Consider the following 22,718-nt stretch of genomic DNA (forward strand, 5'->3'; position numbering starts at 1 on the left):
GGTAATCAACATCGAAGTTGGTAGCACCAGCAGCTGCACTAGTCTGGTCCTGTATGAGAAGCTCAGCAGGAACATGCTGACAGCCATGGCCTCCTGGTTTCTGCATAAGCAAGAAGTTATCTTTGAGGCAAGCTGCAGGCTGGGGTTTATTAAGGCTGTGACAAGGTACTTGCTAGTGCAGTCACTCTGGATGTAGGATTGGAGTCCCGGTGCACGCAGAGTCCTGCTTGTAAAAGGGAGGAGGAGGAGGGGTTTGAGCCCATTGGGAATGGATGCCGCATACATCTGTGAAATGCTATTTTAATATAACCATCATATGCTTTTTCCTTGGAAAGCACCCCCAGAATCTGTCCTCATAGAGTGCTGCAGCAGGGCAGGGTGATGGATGAAGCGCATGGGTCAGTTTGTATGTCCTTTGGAACACTCCACTGGCATGGCTTGGCAACACCTCTCATCCAAGAGGCAAGTGTGCCAGAGAGGTTGGAGCCTTGGGTCTTGCTGTTGCACATCTCTTCATGTGGAAGTGGCATTTCGTCCTGCATGGGTGATGGAGGAAAGCCAAGAAGCCAGAAGAAAGGCCAGCCCCTTGATCGCATCCCAAGAGCACCCACAGGGCTTGCACCCTTCCCATTTCTGAACTGTGATTTTCTGGGATTTCAGGGGATTTTTGGAAAGGCCATTAGTGTAGAGCAGCATCTTGGTGCATCTTCAAGCACAGTCAACCTGGAGACAGAAAAAGCCACGCAGGGAAATCCATTGAGGCTCCTCTGGAGCAGGGAGACCTCACCAGAAGCTCACAGTGAAGAGCAGGGCACGTTTCACTGTTCAGATGGGGAATTTCCCTCTCCAATGCCAGCTGCTGGCACCAGGAGCCCACAGCACTGGTGTGTTTATTCTCCAGCGGTAGGTTTGGGGTTGTTGTTTTCATTTCCCATTGAAGCACAGCTCTGCACATCATATTTTAATCTCATTTCTGCAATGGGAAGGCTCCACTGCACTGCCGCCAGCTGATTACAACCAGTTCATTTGTTCCACATTTATAGAGTCGTAGAATAGTTAGAGTTGGAAAGGACCTTAAGATCACCCAGTTCCAACCCCCCTGCCATGGGCAGGGACACCTCACACTAAACCATGGCACCCAAGGCTCTGTCCAACCTGGCCTTGAGCACTACCAGGGATGGAGCATTCACAGCCTCCCTGGGCAACCCATTCCAGTGCCTGATCACCCTAACAGGAAAGAATTTCCTCCTTCTATACAATCTAAACTTCCCCTGTTTAAGTTTTAACCCATTACCCCTTGTCCTATCACTACAGTCCCTAATGAAGAGTCCATCCCCAGCATCCCTATAGGCCCCCTTCAGATACTGGAAGGCTGCTATGAGGTCTCCACGCAGCCTTCTCTTCTCCAGGCTGAACAGCCCCAACTTTCTCAGCCTATCTCCATACAGGAGGTGCTCCAGTCCCTGATCATCCTCGTGGCCTCCTCTGGGCTTGTTCCAACAGTTCCATGTCCTTTTTATGTTGAGGACACCAGAACTGCACACAATGCTCCAAGTGAGGTCTCATGAGAACAGAGTAGAGGGGCAGGATCACCTCCTTCAACCTGCTGGTCACGCTCCTTTTGATGCAGCCCAAATCAACTCCTGAACATAAACAGGGGTCAGTGGAAAACGCAGCCTGCTTTTTCCTCCATGAATGGGGACAAGGAGAGTGAAATTCAACTCAAACAACGTGGATAAAGGGACTTGGCCACGCACCTGTGTGAAGAGAAATGTTTGGGTGAGGATCCAAACAGAATTCATCTGCCAAGGAAAGGAGAGAAGGAAAATGGATTGAAACCCATAATTGTTTTACAAGTTGCCATAATAAATAATGCATTCATGTAAATTATTTCACTGGAAAAGAACGTGGAGGGAACTTGAGCAGAAGGATCATGCATTATGCATAAAAGGGAACTGTAAAAATATTATAGCAGCACATTTGTGTTGCTGCAGTTAAAGTTGTGTCAGCTCTGTGGGTTTGCACCCTCCTCCGTGGGTATGGATGCGGTCATTACAACTTACTCTGTGTCACCAGAGGAGCAGGGCACTCACTGAAAGAGGCCACCTGAAGCTGGAAGGTGCCTGGTGTCTCCATCAGCTGCTCCTGCAAAACCTGGAGCTCAGCATTTGGAAAGCTGCCTGTGATGCTCTGAGGATGGATCCTGTTCTCCATGGAGCTGTGCAAAGCTCTCGGGGATGTTTGGTGGACAACACCCATCTCCTTCATTACGGGATGTGCCCCATGCCCTGGACCACTGGGTTTGTTTGATGTGGTGAGGGTTGCACAGGAAAACAGATGGATGTTGTTGCAGGTTCATGTTCACTCTTGCAAGTGCATGTCTTGGTTTTACCTGAAAGGAAACTCAGGAACAGATAGCGGTGCAGATGTGTTTGAGCATGCTGTCAGTCATCCCAGGGCAGGTTGGGCCCTGCTCACATGCAGGTGGCTTCTGGTTTGTCTCTGAAAATAGAGAGGGGAGAAAAACCAGGTGAGGTTTAGTGCCAGGGCTTGTTGCTGCTTGCCCAGCCTGGTGAGTCCTGCTGGGCAGTGGTGGCCACTGTTCACCTGCACCCCAGATGCTCCTGCTGTTGGACACCCAACATCTCCTTTATAGAGCATCCCTTGCAGGGCTGCTCCCCATCACCCCAGGGTAAATGGCTCTGCCTCCAAACTGTCCCTAAGGCTGGGCAGGGCAGAAGGAATGCATTCAGGCTTAGGGGAGTGACACAAGAGCCAGGGCTCAGATCACCCTTTCTAGGGATGAATCAGAGCTAGCCATCACAGCCTTGCTTTGGAAAGCAGAAATGGTTTGGTTTTGGTTCCCCCTGAGGCTCGGCAGCCTGGGAGCTGGCAGCTCCAACCTGAACTGGATGCTGCTTCATGCCTGTCTCTGTTCCCTGCTGCTTCATGCATGGTTTGCAAGAGGGTTCAGGCTCCTGCTGCCATGGCCAGAGGCCAGGATGGATGGGTCTTGGAGCAAGCTGCTCTAGTGGAAGGTGTCCCTGCCCATGGCAGGGGTTGGAATTGGATGGGCTTTAAGGCCTCTTCCAACCCAAACCAGTCTGTGATCCTGTGAAAGGGCAGGACAAGAAACTCAGTTTTCCCCAGGCTGCTGATACCACCCCTCTGTGTGTTGGAAGCTGGAAAGCTGTTTCACAACCAAAGAGATGCCAGGAAATTCACTTTGTGTAGCCTCACCCTGGAAATACAGATCTACAGATCAAAACATCTCGAAAGAAATGTGCTGGATGTGCTCTCTGAGTGACTTGAAGTGTTCGTCTTAGCAGTTCTAAGTTAAAATCCAAAAGGAAGATGCTATCTCATCCAAGGACACAAACAGGGGAAGAGCCCCTCGTGCCCCACTTACATCATGCTCTGGTTGTATGGCTTCTCCTATCATTTTTTCAGATGGCAAAGGAGGGTTTTCCAGAGAAGGAACTCGCTTGTGAACCAAGAGGTTCTCATGGTGGGTTTATCCTGGAACAAATCACTGCCTTGGGATAAACCAGGCTGAGGTTTGTAATGTAAGAAAATGAATACACGCAGCAGTATTAATGGTTCCACTGCAGTTGTCATTATCAGCCTGCTCAGGATATGAGTCTTAGTCACAGAATCATGGAATGGTTTGGGTTGGAAAGGACCTTGAGATCACCCAGTTCCAACCCCCTGCCATGGGCAGGGACACCTCACACTAAACCGTGGCACCCAAGGCTCTGTTCACCCTGGCCTTGAACACCACCAGGGATGGAGCATTCACAACTTCCCTGGGCAACCCATTCCAGTGCCTCACCACCCTCACAGGAAAGAACTTCTTCCTTAGATCCAATCTAAACTTCCCCTAAGTTGTAACCCGTTCCCCCTTGTCCTATCACTACAATCCCTAATGAAGAGTCCCTCCCCAGCATCCCTATAGGCCCCCTTCAGATACTGGAAGCTGCTCTGAGGTCTCCACGCAGCCTTCTCTTCTCCAGGCTGAACAGCCCCAATGTTCTCAGCCTGTCTCCATACAGGAGGTGCTGCAGTCCCTGATCATCCTCGTGTCCTCCCCTGGGCTTGTTCCAACAGCTAAACAGCTGTTAGCTTAGAGCTAAGTCTTACAGACTGAACAGAAACCAGCAGCTTTTCCTCCGTGAGGCTTTCCTGAGTCCCTCAATTACATGCTTACCTCTTGGACCGCCCCATGTCCAACTTGTTTCAGGGTGAAAAGTTTTCTATTTGCTCTAAAGTCCCCATTTTCTGGGGTCTGTGGTAGCCTGGGACCCATCCGTGGTTCTGGCGGGGCTGTGCCGTGGTCTTCTCCTGCCCTGCCAAATCCCAGCTCGCACAGTGCAAGGGGAAGAGCAAATAGCCCCAAGCTGCTGCTGGGGATAACGGTGCAGTTCCCGCTTTCTTTGCAGGGTTTGGAAGATTTATGGCTGTTTGTGCTGCAGCAGGGGTGAAAGAGGAAGGTGTCCCGTATCCTCCTCCCCAAGGCCCTCTGTACAACGTGCCGCCTCCGGACGGAGGTTTACATGGCAACTTGCCATGAAAACTCGGCGTCTATTTCTGTTTCTTTTGTCTGCTGACCTGACCTGAGGAATCTCTCTGCTGGCAGCATAATGCAGAGGGGAAGATAATCAAGATCTCACCATAGATGTAGTTGTTTAGCACAGGGTTCGCACTTGCCATTGTGTTTATTCCAATGGGGACGGCAACTGTTGGACTGCTGTGTGGTTACTGAGGGCAGAGCCAGGGGGGAAGGGGCTGGAGCTCTTATGGTGGCAGCTGGATGCAGGGAGAAATGGGAATAGTGGCCAAGAGCGCTCTATGCACCTCAAATCTGACCTCCTGACTTGAAACTGAGCCTTGGTTGGAAGCGTTCTGCACTGCTGCATCTTCCCTATCAGCCTGGTACCTACAGCTGTGGGCTGGGTACTGCTTTTACTTCATCCTTCAGTTACCAGAGTGGAAAACCCCAAAACCCCTACGAAGCCTTGCATGATTTAGATATGATCAGATGAAACTTGGCAGCAACAGCAAGCACGGTGCGCTCTGTTCACAGCAGCAGTGACGGAGAACTGGTGACTGGTTTTGGTGATGACTTTTTTCCACTGCACAGCCGATGGGGTTGTCCTGTCCTACCATGGTTTTCCTGTTGAGTATCAATGCCTGCAGAGAGCCTGGGGAGCCAGGCCTTGATGCTACTTCTGTTGTTGTCAGTGGGATGTGTGTGTGGCTGAGATCATCACCCTTAATCCTCTCTTTGGACACAGTCATCAGTGGGATTTCTGGATACAGCTGCCTCCGGGTTTGCAGTCTTCCCCCATGGAAGACTTTGCACCATGCCTGTAGCTATATACATTTCAGGCCATGGAGCTGCAAGTTTCTTGGTTCTTTACCCATCTGATAAAATGACAAACCCGATCTGATAAAATGAGTATCTTTAGGGTAACCCCAAACCCATGCAACAGATCACCACCATCTTAGGCTGTGCTCTGTTGGAAGACTGTTAGGGCAGGTTTGCAGTGCAAATTCCCATGTAAATAAACTGAATGAAAGAGAGGGAGAACGTGTTAAAAAGGTGTATTAAAATGGGTGTATTAATCAATTTGTTCCTTTAAATAAACATTTCAACATTCTGTGTGTTAAAGAAATTCAAACAATTGGCTGTGCTAGGTACACATGGGGTTTTCAAGGCAGCCCCAAAGAGATGCTGATCCCAGGTTGCTGCAGTACAGTAGGAGTGTGTGGGTTCCTTCATGCTTCATAGGGGTAACTGACAGGGGGTGTCTGGGCCAGAGCACCCAGATTTGGGGGACAGAGGGGAGATGGACAATGAGCCTCACAACAGGGACCTGAGGACAGCATCTTGCAAAGACTTGCTGGAGGTTTATCATACATCTATTTTATGTATCTATATCTGTATCTATATGTCTATCTTATCTATATATATGTGCATACACACATATATATATTATCAGCCATCTTAGAGCTTGTTATGTGCAGCCCCTCTTTTACACAGTGTCTTTGGGTCGGTCTGGGAGAGATGCTCAGAGCCTCAGTGGGGTCAGCTGGTTTCACTGGAGCAATGCTGTTTTAGCAGTGTCTGAAAGCAGGACAGCCCAATGGGTGTTGAGTTGATTTTGGTTTTCCATAGGCTCTGATGACCCTGTTGGGATTTCTGTGTTATGACAGGTAGCTGGATGCTCGTGGGATTACCCCCTTTGCTGTTAGGATCATCCCAACTTCTGTTTCATCTCCTTTCTGGTGTTTGGTCATAGAATCATAGAATAGTTAGGGCTGGAAAAGACCTTAATATCATCCAGTTCCAACCCCCTGCCATGGGCAGGGACACCTCACACTAAACCGTGGCACCCAAGGCTCTGTCCAGCCTGGCCTTGAACACCTCCAGGGATGGAGCATTCACAACCTCCCTGGGCAACCCATTCCAGTGCCTCACCACCCTCACAGTAAAGAACTTCCTCCTTATATCCAATCTAAACTTCCCCTGTTTAAGTTTTAACCCGTTACCCCTTGTCCTGTCACTACAGTCCCTAATGAAGAGTCCCTCCCCAGCATCCCTATAGGCCCCCTTCAGATGCTGGAAGGCTGCTCAGGTCCTCAGGTCCCCTGAGGGCTGTCTCACCCCAACAGTGCTACATCTTTTTGGGGAACTCATCAGGCCATTACTCATTGTGGAACCCAGGACAAACCACATGTGTGTGAGACATGACTTAGCACAGAGCTAAGGCAATGGCCATACATTTTATACTGCTGCATTTCCCTTGGCTAGCGCAATCTGGAGACTCAAAGGCATGTTTTGATCTTCTCCTAGCAGCTTTGCTCGTGCTGCGATTATCACTTTGTCTCCCTCTCCATCTACACTGCAGCAATCGCTCTGCTGGCAGGTTGGAAAACCATATTCCAAGAGGTAATTAATTTGTTCAGGAGAACATCCCATATGCTGCTCCTTTTGTTTTACGGCCCTAGAAAGCGGATCGCAGAATTAACGAATGCTAACGCCCGTGCGTGTGTGTTTCTTACTTGGGTTCCTTTATTCCCCTCTCCTTTCTGACCCAGAAAATGACAGATGGAGAGATCTCAGCAGGAAATGTCCCCTCCAGCTCGAGCAGCCGGGCGCCAGCATCTGGGACTGCTTGTCGGACAAGGGCGAGGAGGGCTCGCGCTGGCCCAGGGACACAGCCACCACTTGCTCCGTCACCAACCTGATCAAAGACCTCAGCCTCAGCGACCCCCATGGCAACCCCTCGGCCCCCCCCAGCAAGCGCCAGTGCCGCTCGCTCTCCTTTTCGGATGAGATGTCCGGTTGTGGCTCCTCCTGGAGACCCCTGGGCTCCAAGGTGTGGACGCCGGTGGAGAAGCGGCGCTGTTACAGCGGGGGCAGCGTGCAGCGCTACTCCAATGGCTTCGCCACCATGCAGAGGAGCTCGAGCTTCAGCCTCCCGTCGCGGTCCAACCCGCTGTGCTGCGAGCATCCCGCGCTCAGCAGCCGGCTGGGATGCCAGCCGAGGAGATCAGCCACCGGCGGGCGCGGGGGGGACATGCAGAGGTCCCTGTCCTGCTCTCACGACCACTTCTCCTCCTCGGAGTACTGCGCGCCCTCAGCGAGCAGCACTCCTGCCTCCACACCGGAGCTGGGCCGACGGGCAGCGGGGCTCTCCCGGAGCCGCTCCCAGCCCTGCGTCCTGAATGACAAAAAGGTTGGGGTCAAGCGGCGGAGACCGGAGGAGGTTCAGGAGCAGCGGCCCTCGCTGGACCTTGCCAAGATGACGCAGGTAAGAGGTGGTGGGGCTGGTCCTGCAGACGGGGCTGAGCAATGAGGTGATGCTGTTCACTGATAAAACTCCTTTAGCATCCTCCTGAGGATGGGAGTGATGCAGATGTGACAGGGAGGCGCATCCTTCTATCTAAGGAGAAAATACATGTCCCTCCAAATGGATTACTTTAAGAAATTCCCACATTGCTGTTCTGTGCTGAGTTTTCCCCACTGATCCCACCATGGCATCGTTTCCTCCTGGCATGTGTTTCCAGCAGGATTATGTTAGACCCCACATTTTTGAGCTCAGGAGAGAGGAGCCCCATTGCTACCTCTCCCCATATGGGGAGGTGAAGGCAGCACCCAAGGCACCTAACCTAGGCCCCGTTAGGAGCTGAACTCATACTGCTACAGTATGAATATCTTAGCCTCTGTAATTTTCCACTCTGGAGATGTTATCACATTTCATATTCAGTTGCAAGCACAGATCACAACCTCCCACCTCAATCTGCTGCATAGAACCAGATAACAGATCTGAGCCATGAATCGGGGAGGGTTTTGCTCCCGGGTCCTCTCCCTGCAAAACCAAGTCACTGGAGTTTGGTGAGGGCCAAAGAGAGATGCTGCACTGAAGGACAGTGTGAGCAGCCTTTCCGTTTCACACTCATGAAGCTTCTCTTTCTGCAGTTTCATGAGTCAGCAGTTCCCACATCAGTAGTTTATAGTTGTAAAGTCAACGACACTACCCATGCTGCAGAAGATAGAGATAATGGGGGGCTGAAGAGCCCAGGGCTGCCACTGTGGGAGCAGGGAGTTCACCCTTGCCACATCCCATGGGGGCTGTCACCTTCTGCTGGCCACAAAACTCCCCCCTGGTTTTGGTTCAGTGCAGTTATCTGCTGTGCTTCATCCCGGAGGCAGCTGTGTTGGGACCATCTGCCCTGATTTTCATCATCAAGTTACAGAATCCCAGCCTGGTTTGGGTTGGATGTTAGAGATCACCCAGTTTCAACCCCTGTCACGGGCAGGGACACCTTCCACTAGAGCAGCTTGCTCCAAGCCCCTGTGTCCAACCTGGCCTTGGACACTGCCAGGGATGGGGCAGCCACAGCTTCTCTGGGCACCCTGAGAACATGGCTTTGGTTACGGGCGGGTGACCCAAGGATTACAAAAATCAGGTTACTCATCCTCTGCAAGCACAGATACCGTAAATAAAGGGTCCCACAGACCCCTGGTGCAAGGCACGAGCACTGTAGGAATGGGGAAGGGGTTACCTGGCATCTCCCCCAATGCTGGTGGTGGCAGGAGCAATGAGCATCCCCTTTCCCATCCTCTCCTCACCCACTGATCCAGGCTGGGTGGCCGAATGCCCAGCGGTTGCTACCACCAGCATCCAGCACCACCATTACCAAGGAACTCTGTGACTGGGATCCAGCCCAAGGCACATCCTGTGGAGCATCCCCAGTTTCCAGGGAGGAAACCCAGCCTGGTTTGGGCTCCCATGGCAGCGGGTGGATCCCGGAGGCAGGGATTTGGGGCATCAGGATGGGAAGAAAGGGAAGCTGGGAGCTGGATGAGGCCAGGGTTTTCTTAGCTATTGAGCTATGAGGAGCAGTGCTGGCAGGCTGCTCTCCACGTGGGAGGACTGGCACAGAGGAACAAGCAGGATTAGGCAAGTTATGGTGAGCATTCTTGCCTTTGGTGGGGCATGGGGCATGGTCAGGGCCCTCCCCAGGATGGGAATGCTGTGAAAAGCAACTAATGCCTTGTGGGCAGAAGGAGACAAGGGATAAGTGTGCTCGGGGAAGCCCTGCAGGCTTGGGTATCCCTCAGGCTGTTTTAATGGCTCTCCTGGAATGAGATTGGAAAGTTAGGTGTTAAGAGCTGAGGTAGCAGTGATGTGTTCGCGTGGCTGCACGTGTCCACTAGTCTGGCTTTATACAGGGTAGGAATGACTTGTGTGCTATGGTCCTCATGAGTCAAAGCAAAGCCAACGTGTCCAGGCTGGGTTTCCCAGTGTAACCCAAAGCATTCACTTTACAGATAGGGAAACTGAGGCACGAGGCATGCCATGAATCCCTGGGAATGGAGCTCAGGGTGCTGGGTGCTGCATCCACATCCAGCTCTGGCAGTGGATCGGTTAATTCTGGGTGTGTGCTGTAACCACATGTGTTATAGGCCTGAAACCCGGTGCCACAATCGAAACAGGACTAATTTGACCTGAAAGCAGTGTTTTCTTCATAGCAGAAGGGATATTCAGGCCAGGCAGGAAAGGAGGGAGCCACTCCTGGAAGCAATTACATGGCCACATAACTGGGCTAATGAAGAAAGAGACCTACATGTTAAAGTTCTGCTGTGAGGGAAAATCCTGGGGAGAACATTGCTGTTAGTTCCTCAGAATCCTGGGTTTGCCTCTTCTCTCAGCAATTCCCATAGCTTAGAGAGGGGAGGTGATCCCCTATCACTGCCCTAACTTATTCATCTGGCATCAAACCAGAGAGGCTTTGGCTTCAGGCAGAACCCAAACCATGGACATGGTAGTTGTTGAAATAACAGCAACTTTTAGAAGCCACAGCAGCTTGTGCATGCCTGAAGTGCCTGCAGATGCTCTGCTTTGGGCCTTTAAAGTGGGTATAAACCTGGTGGGTTATACTCAAGCAAGTGGGTGATGGTGATGTGTAATGTATCCCCAGTGTCCAGAGGCAGGTGAGACATGAGGATGCCAGTTGCTATGGGCTTGGGTACCAGGGGAGCTGCCTGGCATCTCTGACCACGCTTAAACAAGGACATCAACCACCCTGTCATTTCAGTGTGGGGCTTGGGGTTTGCATTCCAACATCAGCTTTCATCCCTCTTTTCCATGTGAAGCACAAGCCTGAGGAGGACAATATCCAACCTCTGGAATCCCATCAGTTGTTCTGATGGTGTGTGGCTTATCCTTGCAGCATTGTGCTCTCCTTCCTAGGTGCAGTGCTTGGTCTTGCAGCTCCAATGACCATGTCCATAAGGCAGGCTGTGCTCAGAAATGGTCAGGATCCATGAATTGGGATGTTCCTCAAAGAGCTGGTGTGGATGCACCTCAAAACTGTTGGAGATGGGCAATGTTGTAAGGGTGGCAGGAGGTGGCTTGGACCCCAGCTGTCCTGGCTGGGCTGATTTTGGCAAGAACGGGTGCTTTCACCCTTTGCAAGGCACCAGGAGAAGCTGTTTGGGTGAGAAAACATGGATTTGCTAAGCAGTCTCCCAGGGATGCTTTGTGATGGAGAGACACCCGCTTGGTTTCCCTCTCCCATGGTCTGGTTTGATTCTTCTCCATAGGGTACCTTGTTGTGTGTTGACCTGGGGACTGGTCATGTCCCACCTCCATGTCCACCACTTGCCAACATCCTTATGTCAACGTTTCCCACAGGATTTGGGGTGTTGTGTGCCGGAACGCTCGCAGCAGTGGGTTTGCCTGAGTCATCTATGGGAAGCAGAGCCATGGCCAGCCCTGGCTTAGCAGATTGCTGTCCTCACACAGGCTCAGCGTGAGGATGTGACATGCCTGTCACACCAGTGACAGCCGCCTGAGTGGCAGTTTGCAATTGTCCCTGGCAGTGGCAGAACGAGCCCTCGCTATCTCCTGCCCCTTCTGTTTCCTGCCTTGTAACACTGTGGTATGGGTGTTCCTGAGAGATTTTCATTTGAGAGAGCACATTTCCAGACACAGCTGTCCTTCTTGCAGATGTTTTTTAAGCAAATCACCTATATGTATGTATAAGTGGTATATATATATATTTTATACATATAAATATGTATAACAAGTCATATTTGTGTAACTGACAGAAGGGAGATTAAGATGAGCTCTTAGGCAGAAGCTCTTCCCTGTGAGGGTGCTGAGGCGCTGGCACAGGGTGCCCAGAGAAGCTGTGGCTGCCCCATCCCTGGCAGTGTTCAAGGCCAGGTTGGACACAGGGGCTTGGAGCAAGCTGCTCCAGTGGAAGGGGTCCCTGCCCATGGCAGGGGTTGGAGCTGGATGAGCTTTAAGGTCCCTTCAACCCAAACCAGGCTGGGATTCTATGAGAAACTAGAAGATTTCTGATGGCTCCCACAAGGATTTGGCTTCTCTGTGATCCTTTAAAGCATCTGTAATTTGAAGAGCTTCATCTCCCATACAAAATCTGTACTTATGTCTTCTTCTGAGTTTTCTCTAACCTCTTTCCTTTCCTGTGAGGGTTTAGCCATGTACACTGAGGACTCCCAGACAGCTGGCAGACTACTTCTTCATGAAGCTCTGTATTGTACAGTGTGGCCTATAGTAGATGGGACAGAGAGTAGCTGCTACAGAACAATAAGGCAATTAAAGCACAATATGCTCTTGTATCCTGTGGTTATGAGTTCATCATAAATAGCTGTGAAGGGAGGAGGAGAGGGCACTGGCAGCAGTGGACACCAGCTCAGAAGGTGGTGAGGATGAAGCACTGGGTGTGCCTGATAAGGACTTGTTATAGAGCAGAAAGGCGCCTGTTACGGGAAGGGTGCTGAGATGCTGGGTACAACGGGGCTATTCATGTTGTGCAGTGGCTGCTGTGGGCACACAGTGCCGTTCATGGGGTGACTTCATTGTCCTCAAGGACCACGTGCCTTCGCAGGGTGGAGTCATCTGCACCAAGGATCACAAGAGCATCCTTCTGGCGTGTGGATGTGTGGTTTGTGATTGTTTCAGCATTAAAAACACCTTCAGCCTGGGATGGAGATCCAGAAGAGCGGGTGGGTAAGCATAGAATCCCAGCCTGGTTTGGGTTGGAAGGGACCTTAAAGCTCCTCCAGCTCCATCCCCTGCCACAGGCAGGGACACCTTCCACTAGAGCAGCTTGCTCCAAGCCCCTGTGTCCAACCTGGCCTTGAGCACTGCCAGGGATGGGGCAGCCACAGCTTCTCTGGGCACCCTGTGCCAGCGCCTCAGCACCCTCACAGGGAAGAGCTTCTGCCTAAGAGCTCAGCTCAGTCTCCCCTCGGGCAGGTTCAAGCCATTCTCCTTGGCCTGTCCCTACAGGCCCTTGTTCCAAGCCCCTCTCCAGGTTTCCTGCAGCCCCTTTAGGCACTGGAGCTGCTCTAAGGTCTCCCCTTCAGGAGCCTTCTCTTCTCCAGGCTGACCCAGCCCAGCTCCCTCAACATCAGTACTGCTCTTGATGGTTGGGAGTGGGCTGTCCCCTGCCTTTTTTTCCCTTCCAACCTACGGAATAATGGCAGTTTCCATGAGGATCCGTGCACAAAGGAGCTTGCACACTCCCAAAGCTGAAATAAAGCAGCCCTCCAGTGAGAAACGTATTGGGTTGGTGTTGACGCTGAGTGGGGACAAGTTCAAACTGCAGGGCAGGAGAAGCGACCTCTCCTCCCTGACCACCCTGCTCTTTCCTCAAGGGGTAGAATTCCCTCCATTTTCATCTAAGAGGTTTTCTGCCCTGGCTTTGGCAGTTGGAGCCTTGCTGGTGAGGGCAGGAGGGGCAGCGGTGACCCTGGAGCAGTGTCAGCACCCACTTCAGCCCGCGGCAAACATTGCCAAAAGGTAGTGAAAAACGGGAGGCTTTGAATTCCAGACGTGTCCCAGGAAATAGTTTGCTGTTGATGTAACTCCTGAGACAGATTCCAGCTCCCAAGCCCTGCTGTTTGTTAAATAAACACGAACGAGAGCCTGCAAAAGTCAGCTTGTGGCTTGGTGGGAAAAAGCCTTTGGTTCAGGATGCAAAGGAAAGCATCAGTTTGGAGGGTGCAGAGGACCTCGAAGGGTGGTGCCTGGTTTTCACTTGGTCAGGCTTTTCCACGTGTGGCCATCGTTATTCATTGCCCTGGTATTTATGTATCTGAAGCACAAGTAGTTGAAACAAGTTCAAGTTCATATTGGAAATGAGGTTCATAATGATGTTTACTCCTCTGGGTTTACTCCCCCTCCCTGTTCCTTTGACAAACAACTCTGTCTATTCACTGACGTGCAGCAGATCTCATCTCTGGTGTCCACCAACAGAGTGTAGACCAAGTACTACTCACTGAGGTTTCCCTGCCGCAGTTTCCCAAATGGACCAATAAAGACAATGCGGTTTTTCACCTACCCCTATCCCCAAGCCCCTGAGGCTCATGTAGGATGCCATTTGGGTGCTACCACAGCAATAAAACCTTGCTTTTAGGTACCAGGTCCTATTGCTGCCAGAAGCAGCGTGAAGAAAAGATCCATCTCCCTAGGAAGGGCTGATTTGTTAGTGCAGCCCCAGAGTGCCCATTTCATGTGAGGCACTTTAAAGTCAGAGGATGCTTGTAGGAGCTGATTTATTGCAGCAGCCTCTATTTTAGTCACCCATCAGAGCTTTTAATAGCAATAACGTGGAATGCCATGACATCCATTGTTTTGGTTTTACAGTCAAAGTGGTCCCATCTGCCCCAGTTATGAATCTGTGACTCACCAGACACAATGGGCTGAAAATAAATCCAGCTGTGGAAGCAAGAAACGCGCCGTGCTCTGGGACATGACTGGTTTTGCCATGAAATTACTTTTCCAGCATGGAATGGAGCTTGTGCACATGGATGGGCTCCTCCAGCAGCATCCCTTGCTCGTGCAATGGGGGTCTGAGTGCTAAAGGGTCCCTTGGTATCCAGGGACCATGTCCTACCACCTCCTGCTCCCAGCTCCATCCCCTGCTCCCAGCTCCATCCCACCACTTGGCCTGGGCGTGCAGGGTTGGGTGCTGCATGTTCATGCTCACATGGAAGGAGAGGGCTGGAAACGCAAACAAAGCTTGGCAGTGTTTGCCCCAAACACAGACAAAATCCAATTGTATCCCAGAGATGCACATCTGATCCATGGCCTGCTGTTTAACCCTCTGCTCCCTGGGCTCGTGCACTACACGGACCCCAAACCAGCTTTTATAAGGCACAGGGATTCATCCTTGACTCAATTAACATGCTCAAAAGCAGTGGCCAAGAGTGGTTGTTCTGTTTTAAATAAACCACCCAAACCCCAGCATTCCAGGACATTTCCAGGCTTGCTGCTTCCTGCCATGGTCCAGGAGGATGCAGTGGCATCGGGATTTGCAGACAGCAAATCTCAGCAGGTTTTCCTCCCCTTGAAGGTGCTTCATCTGCTGCCACAGGATGTTGTCAGCATTGGAGGGATGGAGCAGGGGGCAGGGTTTGCATCTGTGATAGGCCCAGTGCAGTGGTGGGAACAGCTCCTTTGGGCACTGGGGAACCTTTTCAGTGCAGAGTTGTAGTGGTGATGATGAGAACAGTTCCTTGGGAACCTCCTTCTTGCAAAAGCCTCCCACAGCATTTCAGGAGGTGGCCCTAAATAACCCAGGAGGGCAGATCACTCTCTGCTTCACAGGGAAGCCTGGAATGGAGACTGTGTCAGAGCAGTGACTTGTATTTCAAACCTGCCTTTACTTTGCAGGAGGCCACAGTGCAGCAGTGGATGCAGGTGCCCCAGGGGCAGTTACAGGGACATGACTCCAGTTTACTCATGCCCCTCACATCTTTAATCCATCCCAACCTTAATTTGATGCCTGGGGAAAAGCAGGCTCCTGTTATCACCTTGGTCAGTCACTGTGTGCTGATCCTGCTTTGTGTGTGTTGCACTCGAGGCCAGGTTGCAAGCTGCTCTAGTGGAAGGTGTCCCTGCCCGTAGCAGGGGTTGGAACTGGATGAGCTTTAAGGTCCTTTCCAACACAAACCAGGCTGGGATTCCATGATTCTGTGAAGTTCTGCCTGCTCTGGGGATGAGCTGGGTTCAGGGTCCTCATTGCTCATGGCAGAACCACTCCAGCTAAATCCATGGCATTGCAATAGGATCATGAGGAGAGCAGCCTGGCCCTTCTGCCACCGTCTCTGCTAGGGTTCCAGCAGTGCTGAGCCTGTTGGCATGAGCCTGTGCTTCTCTCAGGATGCTCGGCCACAATCCCTTGGGATGTGAAAGGCCTGGTGCAGGAGGGATGTACAACCTGGAGATACATAAATACACAGTAATCACTCATGAGGCTGCCTGATGGCAGGTCTGAGCAAACCCATTTCCCCAGCTCACAGCGAAGGGCTCATTGTCTTAGGGAAAATATTTGGTTTTGGCAGGAAATGAGGATTTCCTCCAATTATCATTATGAATGGGAATGGGCCGGGAGGCTGCACTGGGACCGAGTCCTACATATGGGGTGCTGCGGGATGCTGTGCATGGATTGAACCCCATGAGAGCATCACTGCTCTCTATGCACAAGCTATGCCTGCTGCATTCCTCCATGATTTCTGGGATTCATCTCTCCAGCATGTCCCTGGGGCTCTGTAGCACCAGAGGGATTCCTGTCAGTGGCCCATATAACACCTTTTCCTTTGCATTTATAGCAACTCACTAAACATCCTCACTGTCACTGGGGCAGCTACAGAGCTCCAAAGACAAGAGCGAAACTGTGAGTAAACCCAGATTAACTCCCCAGGCTCCAAAGGCAGCGCTGATACTACTGACTTAAAGCCTCCTTCTTGCCTTGTTTTGAGTTGTTTGTTTAACAACAACCCAAGTGACTTGGTGGGATAATGGATATTTCTGAGCCTGCTCATGAAAGCTGTTTTTCACACCAAACAGCTAAAGCTAAAGATTTTCTCAGGCACCATCTAAGCACTGGTGCCTGTTACGGCAAAATTAGGATCAGGGCTATGTAAATATTCTTCCTTAGAAGAGAAGGGAAGAGCAAGGAAGAGCCTGAAAAGAAGGAGCAACCTGCTCTGGTGGCAGGGGGCTGGAACCGGGTGAGCTTTGAGGTCCCTTCCAACACAAACCAGTCCGGGATTGTGTGAAATGAACAAGTGGCAGGTAATAGATAATAAGATGAAGGTGTTTTACTGCTGTTTGCCTCAGAGAATGATTTAAACCCAAGCCTGTTAGAGGAGCCCCAGCAGAGGTGTGTTTGCTGATGGGGAGGGCTGGCACAGGCGCATCATCCCTGCACAGAGCATCACTGCTCACTTCCCGCTTCCCCCTTTCCTTCTGGCACCGGGTTATTTTGAGCTCTATGAAGCAACTGTAGCCCAGTGTGCACACAGGAGGTGCTGACAGCTTGGTAGGTCGGGCCGGTGGTGCTGACAGCTTGTGGCGTTCCACCTTCCCCAGGCAGTCACCTGGCAGGGTGGAACGACACGGAGAGTGCTTGCGCAAAAGCCGTGGGGGGATCCCGGTGGGGATCACAATCCTGCCAGTGTTCATTCCAACACATGCGCTGTGTCCGCAGGGATGGGGATCAGGGAACAGCTCACCGCTGGGGATGAGTTGTCATACACGTTGCTGAGTTCTTCGGTTCACTTGCTGTTAGGGCTGCCAGCATCCAGACCCTGTCCCCAAGGGGGACACATGCTCAAAGGGAGCAAAAGGATGGATGTGGGGGTGAATGAGCTCCTGCAGACTTCCTGCATTTTAACTGGGGTCCCTGCACAGTGTGGAGCATCACTGAAGGAAGGAGATGTACTCTAAGCTTGGTCACCACCATTCAAGAAGGGCTTTGTTCTAGAGGTCGTCTGACAGCCCTGTGTCTTATCCCAAGTGGCCAAGGGTTTCTTATTTGTATGTATAGATGATTTTTCAGGTGGTTGCTTTAGCATCATCCCATTTTATTCCCTTCCCTGAGGAATCATCCATGAAGCTTTGGGGAGAGCTAGGGAAGGAAAAACAGCACCTCACGTGGTCCTAAATGGGTTATTGTGGGTGTGAGTAAAGGTGTTTTGAGTGGAAGGTACCTGACAGATGCTCGCTGGGTGAGGTCAGGATGGCCAGAAGCTATCTGGCCACTGCTCCGTGGGTCAGATCCATGATGGTGTCTGCATTCCCACAGTTTCCTTGAGACCAGCAGCATTTGAGATGCCCAATACCCTGGTATCTGTTGGTCTGGCACTGAGGGACAAGGTTATGGAGAGGCTTTGAGGGGTCCAGGGCTGCCTTGTCCATGGGAGAACAAGGACCACATTGTGCCACCCAAACTGCTTTTTGGCTCATCTCAATGGAGGACTCGACTGCCCAGTTTTGCAGCTCAGCACTGCAGAACACGCTGGGTTCACCCAATAAATCAGAATGTGAGTAAAATACTCCTGATGGGTTGAGAACAGGCACTGCATTGATGGCAGTGGCTCATCCACAGCCAGCACAGGCAATGGTAGTGCAGGTTATCACATCTTGCAGGTACCATTCCCCAGTGCGTTCATCCATGCCCCACTGCAGTTCCCCACACCGGGAAGGTGAGCCATGGGATCTTGCCACAGCCAGTGCCTGTGGAAACTTGCTTTCCGAGCTGATCACCCTCAGACCTGCGTCACAGGGAGCGGCTCCGCACGTGGCCTTCCTCTGGGAGCTGCAGCACTGGGAGCAATGGGACCAGCAGAAGGGTTTTCCCATCCTCTTTCAAGGGAAGGTAAAAGCACTACCTTGGACTAGATGATCCCCAAAGGTCCCTTCCAACCCTAATGATTCTGTGACTCAGGGCTGCATGTGGATGATACTGGGTTGCAGCATGTGTGGATTTGAGCAGGGAAAATGCTGGCTTAGTTATCTTGCCAAAGTCCAATAAAATGCAAAATATCCCTGGAAGTCAAGTACCTTCATGGCTGTTCTCCAAGACGTGTCCAAGCTTGGAAACACTTTCTGCTTGGATGGGAAGAGCGTGCCGTGAGCCTGGGTTAGTCTCTCGGTTGCATCCTCCTTCATTCGTCATTATGGACATCACCTGTCTCCTTCTCTGAAGTGCTGTGGAGCATCCTGGCATGCCCGTGCCTGGGTACCAAGCCCAGGGAGGCACCGGGGCTGGGAGATGAGCTCCATTAGCAGGAGGAAAATGAAGGTTCTCAGAAGTGCCAGAGTTCTGTTTGTAGAAGGGATTTGCACTTCTGAGAGGGCTGTTGACTTTCAGGAGGCTTGGGCTTTCAAGGGCCTCAGTCACTGTTGGAAATGGGCTTGCAGATGTTTTCTGAGCACTTAGAAAATGCTTCTGCTATGTCCTCAGGCCTTCTCCGGCTGCAGTGGTAATTACAGGTTGTCCATTAACCACAATGTGCAGATCTCTGCTGGAAGCTGTTAGGCGTTCAGCACCTGGAAGACAGGCGGCGTGGAGAGGCAGGGCTTGTGTTTAACAGGATGACGTAGGGGCAGTTGCTTTTGTAAAGGACAAATGCCTGTTCTTTTCACGTGGGCTTGTGGGTTATGGGCTTTTGGAAGGTTTCAGGGACTAAAGGCCATGGGAAACGTATCCCCACCAGCTTGGGCAATGGACAACTCCTCCTTGGGCACCAAGAACTTCTCCTTTCAGTTACAGCAGCTTCTGTATCATCTCCTGCGAGGACTCATTTCACCATAGTGTGTCATTTAGTGTCTGAAGCCTCTTGGTGACATGTGGTCAGTGGGTGTGAATTCATCACAAGTACCTCTGATTTCTTAAGAGTGTGAAGTAGGAGGAGCTTTGACCTGCATCCCTCAGGGAGGATGTAAATGGGTGATTCTGCCTCATTCACAGCCTGGGGTGAGTTATTTCGATGGAGTTAGTCCCAGCTTACCTGGATTTGAAAGCAAAAAAAGCCCTTAAGCAGATGTGCATAAATTGCCCAGGAACATTGCTGGGAATGTTTGGAGTAAGGCTGTGTCTTCAGGCTGCTGCCCATTTGGTCCTGAGTTGTGCTGGAGCAGATGCAGGCAGCAGCAATGTCACTCCATGGAGCGATGCTCTGTTGGGTACCCACGTTCTGGCTACTGCAGCTTCAGGCTGGCCCAGGCTCTTGGAGATAAGGTGTGATGGAAACAGCAGTAAGGTTTGCCTTCCCCTGGGTAAATGAGTGCAGGAGACCCAAAGAGCTCTCCTACACCCTCCTGCCATCCACAGGCAACCCAACATCCCTGTTACTTTAACAACATCTCTCTAACCTATAGTAAGGTCCCTTCCAACACAAAGCGTACTAGGATTTTATGACACTAAAAAAGCCTACCCTGAGATTGTGATCTCTAAAAGTAAGGAATCTCCTAACCCAGAGCTTCATTACTTCATGATACCCTTCAGATACGCTTCCTGTTTCTTACTGCATGTAAATCCTATGTCAGGAGGGGAAATGTAAGGAGGGGGAAGTGCTGATGCTCATGTGCTTATCACAGTATTTAATGCTGTGATTTTAGTGGCCATAGCTCAGGTGAACAGGTTCGTCTATGGAGGGGGCTGCTTCCCCCCCGTTGTTTATTGTGTTCACCTTCAGGCCCTTTGGCTGGGACATGCCTGGACATGAAGTGAGTGAACCGTCAGACACTCGCTTGCAAACCGGCTCATGCGAGAGGCTTGCACAAGCTGCTGAGATGCCCACGGCCTCCTCCTGCTCCCAGCACACGCTCTGCAAACACACCGGTGGCTTGGCTGCGCTATTTCCATTGGCACTCACTAATAAGGGGTTTGTTTGCTCTGTCAAAACCAGCCTGGTAAGAGGCAGGCCCTGCCTGTGGTCAGAGGCACCTCGGGAGGTGCTGTGTGCTCTCTGACAAGGGTTCCGCATGCCCGCAAGCTCCTCAGCGCTGTCAGAGCCTGGAACTCTCTTGCAGTCGTGGCAGTGCATAAACTAAGTGAAGTTTCTGGCCGAGGCAGCCATGCATGGAGCCTCGTTGTTGGAGAGGTGAGGGACAGAGAACTCACCACGCGTGGTCTTTAGTAAGGGAGGAGAGCCACAAGCCACAGCAGGGGGTTTGGCAGCACATGAGCTCCAGATACTTAATGGGGCTCAAGTTTGCAGCCCTGAGGAGAAGGATTTGTGGGTGTTGGTCAATGAGAAGCTCCCCATGACCCGGCTTCAGTGTGTGCTTGAGCCCAGAACCCCCCCGTGTGCTGGGCTGCACCCCAGAGCGTGAGCAGCAGCTCAGGGAGGGGGTCCTGCCCCTCTGCTGTGCTCTGGGGACACCCCCCCTGCAGCCCTGATCCAGCTCTGGGGCAGCAGCACAAGAGGGACGTGGAGCTGCTGGAGTGAGGCCAGAGGAGGCCATGGAGATGCTGTGAGGGCTGGAGCAGCTCTGCTCTGGAGCCAGGCTGAGAGAGCTGGGCTGGGGCAGCCTGGAGAGGAGAAGGCTCCTGAAGGGGAGACCTTAGAGCAGCTCCAGTGCCTAAAGGGGCTGCAGGAAACCTGGAGAGGGGCTTGGGACAAGGGCCTGTAGGGACAGGCCAAGGGGAATGGCTTTGAACTGGAAGAATGTTGGAACCAGATGGTCTTTAAGGTCCGTTCCAACCCAAACCATTCTGTGACTGTGAGTTCCTCTCTGCTAGTGTAATAAATGGTGTTGCTGGAGGCATTCACGTTGTTGCAGAGCTCAGAACAGCCTCTCACCATCTCACCTGCCTGTTCCCCTTTCCCTTCCCAGAACCGACAGACATTCAACAGCCTCACCTGCCTTAGCGCCGCGGCCGAGGACGGCTCCCGCCGCATCCCAGCCCCACATCCATGGCCTGCAGCCCCCTGCTCCCCGGAGGTGATGCCGGGCAGGACCCCCGCCTGCACCCCGGTGCCACGTTCGCGGGGCGAGGAGCACCGGGCCAGCAGGGACGACCTGTCCTGTGAGGAGGAGGAGGATGCTGCAGCGTGGTGCGGTGCTGGGACCGGCACCGACAGCCTCTTCCAGCTGGATGGAGAGCTTGACATCGAGCAGATAGAGAACAACTGAGGAGGGAGCGGGTCCTCTCGCCCGGGTGTCAGCAGAGCCGGGCAGGGCTCCCTGCTGCCGACAGTGGGGCTGTGGGGTCCTGCCACTGCTCCCCTCCGGAGGGGACGAAGCAGCTTTGCCAAAACTCATCAGGTATTTAGAGCAATTTGTGTGCATGCGTGTGTAAATCTTGACATTCTCTGTAACTACTGTAGCCGGAGCTCAGCTGGGTGGGGAACTGCTTTGTCCAACTGGGAACTGCCTTGTCCAACTGGGAACACCAGGCATGGGGATGGCCAAAAGCCTGCCTTTAGTGAGTAAATGGCGTTTACCAACCCAGGGTTGGAGCTGATGGGGCTGGCCACACTCCCCTGTGCTTGTTAAAGGGATGCACAAGGAGAAACCACCACCTGTGGGACTGGAAAAATGGGGGGAAAGCAGGATATTGAGGTTTTCAAACCAAGCGCTGGCTGCAGGGGAGGCTGCGGCTCCTTCTGCACCATCCTGTGCAGCCCCAGCACCCCACGTCCCCAGCAGTGCCATAAGGAGGAAATCACAAGTGAAGAGTTTTGCTTAAATTTCATATTGGTGAGAGCTGGATTTTTACTTCTTTATCCTTATTTTCCTTTTCCTGACAAGGAATTAAAGGGACTCCTGGCCCTCGTGCGGGGCAGCATCCGCAGCCACGCTTGGTGGGCGCAACCCAAGGATGCTGAAATGCCTTTTTTCCCTATATTCCCAGTCTTCCCTATTGTTCTTCCTCCCAGCCCCCTCTCTCAGACCCATTGGTGACAAAGCCCCGATCAGGCTCGGTGCCACCCTCCCCAGCACCCAGTTTGGAGCAGGGCTGGGCCGTGCCCCCGTTCACAGCGGCTGTGCCCTCTTTGCTACCCGAGGCACGGCTGCTGCCCTGGCTTGTGGCTCTGTCCCACTGTGAAGGGGGGCACAGCACGGGCTCACTTGACAAAGTCAGCTGGCCAAAGGCTGAAACCCCAGGTAGCAGCACTGAAAGCTTTTCCTCTCCCTGTGCCTTTCCTAAGCACAGATAAAGTGACTGTTGTGTTTGTACCATATGAATTCTCTTTGGTCAATATAAGCTGTCCCCTTGCTAACAGGTTTAGAAGGACGCATAGGTTTTTGTTTCCCTCCCTCTTGCTCTGGTTTCCTGTTTGTTTGAAGCTCCAGTGAAGCTGTACGAGTGGCTTCCAACATCTCTTGCAGGTTCTCGTGTGCTCAGGATTTAGTTCCTGAGCTCTGCAAAGC

The 22,718-nt window shown here is 52.1% G+C and overlaps 1 protein-coding gene across 3 annotated transcripts in view; it reads left to right on the forward strand.

Annotated features, from left to right (window-relative positions):
- The window catches only part of FAM53B (family with sequence similarity 53 member B), a 48,634-nt gene extending 25,916 nt beyond the window's left edge, over nucleotides 1-22,718 (forward strand). For all 3 annotated transcript variants that reach the window (XM_061364117.1, XM_061364118.1, XM_061364120.1), the window contains exons 4-5: nucleotides 7,102-7,817; nucleotides 21,177-22,718. In XM_061364117.1, coding sequence (XP_061220101.1) covers nucleotides 7,102-7,817; nucleotides 21,177-21,476 — 1,016 coding nt within the window. In that variant the 3' untranslated portion in view covers nucleotides 21,477-22,718. The remainder of the gene's footprint in view (nucleotides 1-7,101; nucleotides 7,818-21,176) is intronic.

Source organism: Neopsephotus bourkii, unplaced genomic scaffold (genome assembly GCF_033783945.1).
Source record: "Neopsephotus bourkii isolate Nb327-2 ecotype Australia unplaced genomic scaffold, CSIRO-AGI_Nbou_v1 NB_1189, whole genome shotgun sequence".
NCBI classification, from domain to species: domain Eukaryota; kingdom Metazoa; phylum Chordata; class Aves; order Psittaciformes; family Psittacidae; genus Neopsephotus; species Neopsephotus bourkii.